General features: G+C 46.1%; 1 protein-coding gene across 1 annotated transcript in view; it reads left to right on the top strand.

Moving 5' to 3' along the window:
* The first annotated feature begins 1,479 nt into the window (after positions 1 to 1,479).
* LOC134949311 (solute carrier family 2, facilitated glucose transporter member 11-like) overlaps positions 1,480 to 10,627 on the top strand; it is a 115,216-nt gene continuing 106,068 nt past the window's right edge. The window contains exons 1-3 of the mRNA XM_063937843.1: positions 1,480 to 1,555; positions 2,245 to 2,270; positions 8,720 to 8,818. Coding sequence (XP_063793913.1) covers positions 1,480 to 1,555; positions 2,245 to 2,270; positions 8,720 to 8,818 — 201 coding nt within the window. The remainder of the gene's footprint in view (positions 1,556 to 2,244; positions 2,271 to 8,719; positions 8,819 to 10,627) is intronic.

Below are 10,627 nucleotides of genomic sequence, written 5' to 3'. Positions count from 1 at the left end.
CCAGCCTTGCAGGACAACCTGAGATAGATGTTGACATAAATCATCCACCAGATATTCTCTTCGCAGCTCCTCCAGGCGGGCAAAGGATAGGGTTTGCACAGACATCACATCATAGTCATCGTCAACCTATAGAGGTGCAGAATGGGGGAGGAATGCTCTGGAGAGGGCATCAGCCACAAATATTTATTTGCCATGCTTGTAGACGATGTGTAGGTGGTACCTCTGTAATTTGAGCATCATCCTCTGGATATGGGCAGATGCATTGTGCAGAGGCTTTATCATGTTGATGATGAGCAGTTGGTGGTCAGTTACGACAGTGACTGGCTGGCCATATATGAAGTCATGGAATTTGTGGCAAGCAAAAACCAGCGCCAGCAGCTCTTTCTCGATCAGTGCATACCCTGATTTTGTTTCCGTCAGTGTCCTGGAATGAAAGGCAATGGGTCTATTCTTGGAGGCAGACTGCACCCAATCCGTGCTATGAGGCATCAGATGAGCTTACCACCGGCAAATGTACATTGAAGTACTGCAGTACAGGAGGGCTGGTGAGCATGCTCTTCAAATTTGACATCGCAGCATGGTGTGGTTCCAACCAGCACCACTCTGTATCTTGGCGTAGAAGTTGTCGTAGGGGTGCAGTGATCTCACTATAATTGGGGATGAATTTGGATAGGTAATTAGTTATACCTAAGAAACGTTGGAGACTGAGTTTGTCCACCGGCAGAGGCATGTGCTGGATGGACGCCATTTTGTCAGGGTAGGGTTTAACACCTTGGTCTGTGAGGAGGTGACTCACATACGGAACTTCAGCCACTCTGAATCTGCACTAATCTGGGTTGAGCTTTAAGTTGATTGCTCGCATTCTTTCCAATACCTGGCAGAGACACTCATCATACTCTTGCATATTACAGCCCCAGATGAGGATGTCGTCGACTATAATTTCACAGGGGTATCCTGCAAACAATTGTTCCTTACACCTTTGAAACACCTCACTGCCAGTAGGCAGGCCGTATGGCATGCGTAAGAAGGCATATCTCCCAGCTGGTGTCATAAAAGCAGTGAGAAGTGATGATTCTTTGTCCAACGGGAATTGCCAAAACCCACATTTGGCATCTAATGTGCTGAAGACCTTGGCATCCAGCATGTCAGCAATGACTTGTTCTACAGTTCTCTATAGGGATAACAGATTCATCCAAGCGCATGTGGTAGATGACAGGTAGCTTGCCAATGATGTCACAAGTTAATAAGTCCTTAAAGTCACGTAACTCTGGGGTATCCTGCTGTCTCAGATGTACTTCCGGCCCCAGATGTATCAACCCATGACGAACACTATCAGGCAGTCCGAGAAGTAGTTTAACATCACTATCTACTATGTGGAAAAGCAACGGTGCACACGAGTATTCGATAGTGGCTGTGCCTACGGTTTTTCGATAATTTGACCTCCATATGCCACTAAGTGTCTGTGTGGTCTATTGTTGCATGAGGGCTAGTTTGGTGCAGCAGGGTCCTGGACATTACGTTGCATTTGGCACCAGTGTCAATTTTAATCTTCAAGGTATTGCCACTATTTTTATCACACAGGTCAGTGAAAATCTCTCTTTATTTTGCAATTAGATCTATGCTTTCACAATATATGGTCTCAGCGATGTGTGGTGTGGACTCCGTGCCCACGTGATTGACTTTATGCATTTGTCTTTCTCCCTGCGTCACATGTGGCTCACTGTGTGTCATGGTACTCCTGGATCTGCAACACTTTGCAAAGTGGTTGAGCTTGTTGCAGTGGTTGCACCATTTGTTAAAAGCAGGGCAGGTGTCCTGTGCGAATCATGGCATCCCCCACAGTTATAACATGGTCTGTGTTGCGTTTGTGTGCGCTGTAGACTGCACATTTCAACTTCCCTTTTTTTGCTGCTTACATAACATTGTCTGCTTTATACAAAATGTTTACTTTTTTTCAAAAGTTATTTTTTTAAATTAACATATTATATAGTGCTGGAATAGTTAGCTTTTTGCCTCACAGTACTAGGGTCATGGGTCAAGTCAGGGCTTTATGTGAGTAGAATTTGTATGCTTTCCCCATGTTCATGTGGGTTTCCTCCCACAAACCCAAAACATACTGATGGGTTAATTGGCTTCTGATGATAAAAAAAAAAACCCCTGGGGGTGGGTGGGTGTGTATGAGTGACTACTAAATGGTGCTGTATAAAAAGTATGCCCTATATAAATAAACTTAGTACACATAAGGGTTGGCTTTTATTATCTATGATGATGTAAGTACTTTAAGTTTTTTTTTTCTTTTGTAATAATAGGTTGTCAAGGAGACCTGTACTGTATTATTGGTTGTCATTTTCTATTTAGATCACATGTGAGATTTTTGTAATTTCATGATTTATTTATGCTAATCACAAACATTTTGCTTTGTTACTTTTTATTACCATGGTAACAAAGTCTGGTAAACTTATATCACTTGACTAATTTCAGAATACAAAGTTTCATCCAATGTTTACAAGATACGTGGGTGTGTCAAACCACTAATGCCTCTGATGACTTAGAAGGCAATGCATTTACACTTGTTTATTAAGTATGTAACTATGACAATAGTTAGTCTTGTATAGTACAAACAGCTGTTGATGTCCCCTGCACTCCCTTCACTTCTATTTTATACTGCAACATCAAAATGAGTTTGTTTATAGCACCTGAATTTTACACTGGAAAAATAAAATGTCAATTTAAACTACAGTAGGAGTATATAAAAATGTAAACATTTTCTTGTAAATAGTCTAAGGTTGAACTTCTATGTCACACTGGGGTAAATGTATGAAGCAGTGATAAGACTGGAGAAGTGAGCCAGTGGATAAGCTGCCCATGGCAACCAATCAGCTGCTCTGTATAATTTTATAGTATGCACATTATAAATGTTACTGCAATGCTGATTGGTTGCCATGGGCTACTTCTCCGCTGGCTCTTATCACTGCTTCATACATTTACCCCTCTATCTGGAAGGCATCCCAATGGGGGCATTTATATTGATATGATCAGAAGGTATCTTTGTTATTGCAATATAAAAAGATGTAATAACTATTTTTTGTTTAAACATCACCAGCATATTCAGTACAGTACAGAGAACACTGAATCATTCACATCAGTACAGATACACACACTATCCTTTTCTGTCAGCAGCCATGTAGCCTACGAGACAGGGGTCTATTCACTAAAGCCTTGGATGGAGATAAAGTCAATGGAGATAAAGTACCAGCCAATCGGCTCCTAACTACCATGTCACAGGCTGGGTTTGAAAAAATTACAGTTAGGAGCTGATTGGCTGGTACTTTATCTCCGTCGACTTTATCTGCATCCAAGGCTTAGTAAATAGACCCCTGTGGCCTGTGGGAGGAAACCTAAGCAGCTGAAGCCAACCCACGCAAATGCAATCAAAACCTTCAAAAGCCATACAGCTAGAGCAGTGGCCGAAACCCATGCCCATACGTTCCTACATTTCTTTAGGAGAATGCCACCATGGGAAAGTGGTATGGGGTGTAGAATGAGTGACCGGCGGCCGGGATCCCGGGGGCCAGCATACCGGTGCCGGGATCCCGACCGCCATCATACCAACACCTGGGCGAGCGCTAATGAGCCCCTTGCGGGCACGGTGGCGTGCTACACGCGCCACGCTATTATTCTCCCTCCAGGGGGATTGTGGACCCCCAAGAGGGAGAACATGTGTCGGCATGCCGGCGGTCGGGATCCCGGCACCGGAATGCTGGTCACCGGGATCCCTGCGCCGGTATGCTGGTCGCCGGGATCCCGGCCGGCGGCATACTGAAGACCAGTGATGTGTGTATGTATGTGGATGGATAGAAGGGGGGGGGGGAGCAGGAAACATGAATCAAGTCATTTTGCACCTGTCATCTAGAGAGGGGTGGGTCTGTGATGATATATAAACTCTCTAATGGTGTACTCTGTGCATTTATCCAATGTTACCTGCATCTCTGAATGAACCATGTACCATATACCACTGATGACACAATCAACAGAGCTGGCATTATAATAATTAACCATTGGTTAATTGGTCTTCCGCGCTCCAAATAACAGGACCCACCCATCCAGGTGGTGTAGCTATTTCCCGTCCAGGACAATTGGCCTATATAGCTTGCACCATAAGCAGGAGAGCGCACCCACTAAACCTAAAGTAAGCCTTACCAATCCACATACAGTTCTTAACCGCCATAGAAAGGTCTCCACCAAAGCACCGCCACTAAAATAACAACTAAAACACTAAGCTAAGTCTGGCATGCGACAGAGCAAATTGTCCAAAAAAATAACCAGCCGTTGTTGAAATGGACCCCATCTGATAAAGGTAGGCATTATAATAACAAATTAACTTATGATCCACCACCCAGGCGACATTGGCCAAAACTAAATGCACAACTGCCGTACTGACCTTATGTCTAACTACATCAACACCTGCACTGCACACAGAATCATGTGAGTCTGTTTAGGCACATACATTAACAGCAATGTTCTAGGCATGTGACGAGAAGTTTCATGCAGGTTGAGCTACAGTATGCAGAGTTGTGTACATGGGACTCTGCATCAGTCTCACAGCATGTGCCCATTCATCTATGTTCATCTTTCAACTGAAAGATTTAATAAAATTAGTCACTGAAATTGTAACATTACCACACAGAGGTCAATGAGACAGATTAAGGATATGTGTATGTGCTTGTACAATTCACCCTGACAACCAGGGTTGGACTAGCCCACAGGAGTCCCATGGGGCCCTACTACCTCTTCCATGTATCAGGTTTAAGACTGTGCATTTAAATTATACATATGTTACCTTATGCTGCACAGGACTATGGTGTGCTCTGTACACAGTGCATTGCTGTTATTAATCTGGTACATTATCATTCATGCACTAGCAGTATTAACAATATATATCATATCTCCCCCGTTTTCAGGGCCCAGGGTCGGGACATCTGTGTGCGGCCTGAAAACGGGACGTGGCTTAGTATGGGAGGGACATGTCCTCGGTCGAGTGGGCATGGCTGAGCATCACAGATCTGTTTTCGGCAATTTGGGGGGGTGCCCAGTGCTCCCGGAGCAGCTGGGCTGCCCCCTGCTCCCCTCCCAGTATTGAATAAATGCCATGCGCATGACATCTATTCATTGATCACTCGCTGCTGTGTAGAGCAGAGCAGCGAGTGATCAAAGCCTCCCCCAACTGCCCACCTGTGGGACACTGCGACCCGCGGGAGCAGGGCCGGATTTACACTCCAGGGGACCTGGGTTACTTAAGTCAAGGGGGCCCCCAGACACACATATATATTTATATATTTTTTGAACTCATCCACACACAACCAGGGGTCAAAGTGAGCCAGAACGGGACGGAACTGCGTTCCATCAGTTCCACTTGGAAACAGAACGCAGTTCCGCCTCCTCCGGCTCACCTAACCCGATGTGTACCAGAGCCGCAGGGAGATGCCGGGAGCACGCTGTGATTGTGTTATCAGCGGCGCCCGGCTCTCCCTGCACAGCCGGCGGCAGGAGCTCACTACTGAGCTCCAACTTCCGGCTCCCGGCTCAGTGCGCGCTATGAAGAGAGACATCATGACGTTTCTCTCATAGTGCTGGGGAGCGGAGTGAAGCGGATGCCAGGAGGATCACAGCGGGAGCGGGGATTGGTAAGTATGTTTTTGTTTTTTTTATTAAACGTGTGACTACTACTGGGGGCATAACTACAGAGGGGCTAAACTACAGGGGTTAACTACAAGGGGGCAAGCTACTGGGGGCATTACTACTTTGGGCAAACTACTGGGGGCAAACTGCATGGGGCAAATCTACAGGGGCGCATTACTACTGAGGGCATAACTACGGGGGCACATTACTAGTGGGGGCATAACTACAGGGGCGCATTACTACTGGGGGTATAACTACAGTGGCATTACTACTGGGGGCATTACTACTGGGGGTATAACTACAGGGGCATTACTACTGGGGGCTAAACTACTGGGGGCATTACTACTTGGCGCAAACTACTGGGGGCAAACTACATAGGGCTAAACTACAGGGGCGCATTACTACTGGGGGCATAACTACAGGGGCGCATTACTACTGGAGGGCAAACTACATGGGGCTAAACTACATGGGCTAAACGACTGGGGGCATTACTACAGGCGACATTATTACTGGGGGCAATACTACACAGGGTCATTACTACTGGGGGCACTACTAATCAGGGCATTGTAAAGGGGGCACTTCATTAGAGGCATCACTCCTGGGGACATAAGGGGCACTACTACTGCCGGCATTGCATAAGGGGCACCACTACTGTGGGCTCTATATAAGGGGCACTACCACTGTGGGCACTACCAGTACAGAGGACATTGCATAAGGAGCACTACTACTGTGGACATTGTAAAATGGGTAAAGTAGCTGCTGTGGGCATTGTGTATTACGTGGTGCTACTACTGTGGGCATTTTGTGTATTGGGGTGCTACTACTGTGGCCATTATTGCTATTGTGTGACCACGCCCCTTTCTTTTTAGACAACGCCCCTTTTGCAATACCTTTACTGCATGGGCACCGGGGGGCGGGGGGGTCCACCACCTCTCTACGACCACTTTAAGCAGTGCACACAACACAGCAAACGTATGCACAACACACACACTCATCATACACACACACATATATATATATATATACAAACAAACAAACAAACAAACAAACACACAACACAGTCACACACAGCATTACCTACACACACACACAGCATACATACATACATACATACATACATACATACATATGCACAACACACATGCCATAGTCACAAACAGCAAACATACCGTCACACCCAGCATACATACACACAACATACACACAGCTTTCCTACAAACACACACATAATATGCATTCATACACTCAACCCATGTGAGCTGCTGCTGCACCCATAGGTAAACGCAGGGGGGGTTTCCGGTTGCCCAGAAACCCCCCTCCTCTTGGCAAGTGGCTCAAATTCTGACAACAATAGCAATGTTATATAATACGATTACTAGAACTGCCGTCACATCATGCAGTTTAAGGGACAGACTAAAGCTGCTGCACATGCCCAGTGGTAGCAGCTTCTTCTACCGAGATTAGTGTGTGTGTGGATCACAGTGCTTAATCAGTGCACTGGACCAGAGAGTAGCTAGCAGGAAGAAGAGACAGGAGCCATACCATGGGGGTCATTCCGAGTTGTTCGCTCGCAAGCTGCTTTTAGCAGCTTTGCACACGCTAAGCCGCCGCCTACTGGGAGTGAATCTTAGTTTATCAAAATTGCGAACGAAAGATTAGCAGAATTGCGAATAGACACTTCTTAGCAGTTTCTGAGTAGCTCCAGACTTACTCGGCATCTGCGATCAGTTCAGTGCTTGTCGTTCCTGGTTTGACGTCACAAACACACCCAGCGTTCGCCCAGACACTCCTCCGTTTCTCCAGCCACTCCCGCGTTTTTCCCAGAAACGGTAGCGTTTTTTCAAACACTCCCATAAAACGGCCTGTTTCCGCCCAGAAACACCCACTTCCTGTCAATCACATTACGATCACCAGAACGAAGAAAAAACCTCGTAATGCCGTGAGTAAAATTCCTAACTGCATAGCAAATTTACTTGGCGCAGTCGCACTGCGGACATTGCGCATGCGCATTAGCGACTAATCGCTCCGTTGCGAGAAAAAATACAGAGCGAACAACTCGGAATGACCCCACATGTGCTTAGAAAGTGCCGTACTGGTTCTATTATGTTTGTGCAATTAGTTATTATGATATGTTTAACCTTTTCCTGACCACTTATGTAGATTTAAATATGTTTCATACAGCATATACTATAGACCATCTATAGTTTTCAATATTAATACTGTATTCCATACAGTATATAGTGTATAAAAAGACAAATGTATACATTAATGTCCGGGGTCATTACTAGGTTCTTCTACCGCTCCCCCAGTAGGAGATTGTGGACTGCATTTGGAAACCCCCCTCTAGAAATCCTGCGTTTGCCACTGGCACCTGGTCGTAAGCAGCTTCCTCAGCTGTGTATGTGTGACTTTGCAACAATGTTTCCAAAGCAGAGAGCTCTGGTGATCAGAGTTCTCTGTGAGGAGAGCAGTCGCCACCCGGGGAGCTGCTTCAGTTATGCCTACGGTGCAGAGATGGATAGAAGGTTGTCTCCATCTCTGAAAAACTAATTTGGTCTTGCAAGGGGGGCCCCTGAGATTTGGGGGCCCCAGGGTAATGTACCCCTTGCCCCCCCTTAATCCGGCTCTAAGCGGGAGGGACAGCGGGACAGTGTCCGAATAGTGGGAGTGTCCTGCTGAAATCGGGACAGTTGGGAGGTATGTATATTTATCAAGGGGCACAGTCCATGCACTCTCTAATGGTTAGCCAAGCCTTTGTAGCAGCTGGCCACACCCCCTCTGGAATGACCACACCCCTTATGGTACCCTGACACTGCATTCCCCCAGTGGCCCTTCATGCCCCAGTCCGACACTGCTGACAACCAATGTATATCATTAAGAGCTATATATAAAAATACAAAATGTAAAAGATCCTAGAATAAAAAAATAAATAAAAGATACCAAAAGATCCTAGTAGATTTCGTAATTGATTACAGTGTTTTATTCTTCAAAGCTGAGTCACTTAAATGTTAATTTAGAAAAAATCTACATGTCTCCATAGATTCCCATCAAGAAACTTTTTGGGGCTGTTTGTGCAGTAGGCATCGGAGGAACTTTCCAGTATGGATACAATCTATCACTTATCAATGCACCTACAACAGTAAGTAAAATCATTATCTAAATTTTCTTTATAGTGAACTGGTTTAGTAATTATATATGTTTAACGACAAGTATAATACTAGTAAGAAGACTCGGTGTTCTAGGGCAACACTATAGTCTAAACATAGATTACTTTACAAATGTATCTTGCATAAAACAGCTGAACCTCTATCGTGGTACAGTACTGTATGTCAATTAACTAATCGTCTTCGTCTAGATAAAATATGTGTTAAAACTTCTGTCATTCTCCTAATTAATCTTTCTGCTCATGCAAAATGGAAAAAAAAATAATTGAAATTCATTTATCACATTTCAGTAAAGTTGCCAAACCAGCTGTGAAAATGAAGGACACATAAAACACCCATGCTGCCACTCCACATAGCAATTAGAGAAGTGCATACTGCAATCCAACCAGTGACCCGGAGCACCTAGGGCCAAATACAACAGAGATGGCTTGTGGAAGAGGGGGCATGGGTTACCATCTATCTCTCTTGTGAACGGCTTCTTATTCACAGGCAGTTGTCTGTTCCATCCATATGGGGCCACACAATTTCTGTCTATCTGTCTGTCTGTCTATCTCAGTGCCGAAACTAGGTGTGTGCCGGCGGTGCCTGGCACACAGCGCATGTGCACTGAGGGCGCAGGTCCGCCGGCAACACCTGCAGGCCCGCGCTGCTCAGTGCTTGTCTGCGGGAATACCGTAGCTGCAGCAGCGGATCAGGACGCTGGATGAGATTGCTGTATGTCCGGTCCTGCGCCTCCTCCTCTCCCAGTCCGCCTATCGGTGCTGAAAGGGGGAGTGGCCCCCAACTTTGCTGTTTGGTCTGTTGGCGTCCATCTCTGCTACAGCTCTCCCGGAGGTAACACAGTGGGGACCAGGGGAGGGGAGGGGAGGGGTGTGTGTGTGTGTGTGGTGTGGCTGGAGGGGACAGGCTGTGTGTGTGTGTGTGTAGTCACTGGAGGGGACAGGCTGTGTGTGTGTATTCGCTGGATGGGACAAGCTGTGTGTGTGTGTGTGTGTGTGTGTGTGTGTGTGTAGGGACTTTCTGCCGTGATGTGTAAAAAGGGGGATGCTGTCTGCCGTAATGTTCAAAAGGGGACGCAGTCTGCCATAATGTGTAAAAAGGGGGACTCTGTCTGCCGTAATGTGTAAAAAAGGGGGACTCTGTCTGCCGTAATGTGTAAAAAGGGGACGCTGTCTGCCATAATGAGTAAAAGGGGGACGCTGTCTAACGTAATGTGTAAAAAGGGGGACACTGTCTGTCGTAATGTGTAAAAGGTGGACTCTGTCTGCCGTAATGTGTAAAAAGGGGGACTGGCTGCCATAATGTGTAAAAAGGGGGACGCTGTCTGCCGTAATGTATAAAAGGGGACGCAGTCTGCCGTAATGTGTAATAAGGGGGACGCTATCCGCCATAATGTGTACAAAGGGGGACGCTGTCTGCCGTAATGTGTAAAAAGGGGGACGCAGTATGCCGTAATGTGTAAAAAGGGGGATGCAGTATGCCGTAATGTGTAAAAAGGGGGACGCTGTCTGCCGTAATGTGTAAAAAGGGGACGCTGTCTGCCGTAATGTGTAAAAAGGGAACGCTGTCTGCTAAAAAGGGGATTCTGTCTACCGTAATGTGTAAAAAGGGGACGCTGTCTGCTGGAATGTGTAAAAAGGGGGACGCTGTCTGCCTTAATGTGTAAAAAAGGGGGACCATCTGCCGTAATGTGTAAAAAGGGGACGCTGTCTGCCGTAATGTGTAAAAGGGGGACGCTGTCTGACATAATGAGTAAAAGGGGGACGCTGTCTAACGTAATGTGT

Source organism: Pseudophryne corroboree, chromosome 1 (genome assembly GCF_028390025.1).
Source record: "Pseudophryne corroboree isolate aPseCor3 chromosome 1, aPseCor3.hap2, whole genome shotgun sequence".
Classification (NCBI taxonomy): domain Eukaryota; kingdom Metazoa; phylum Chordata; class Amphibia; order Anura; family Myobatrachidae; genus Pseudophryne; species Pseudophryne corroboree.
The sequence above is the reverse complement of the archived record's forward strand: the minus strand, read 5'-3'. Positions and strand labels throughout refer to the sequence as shown.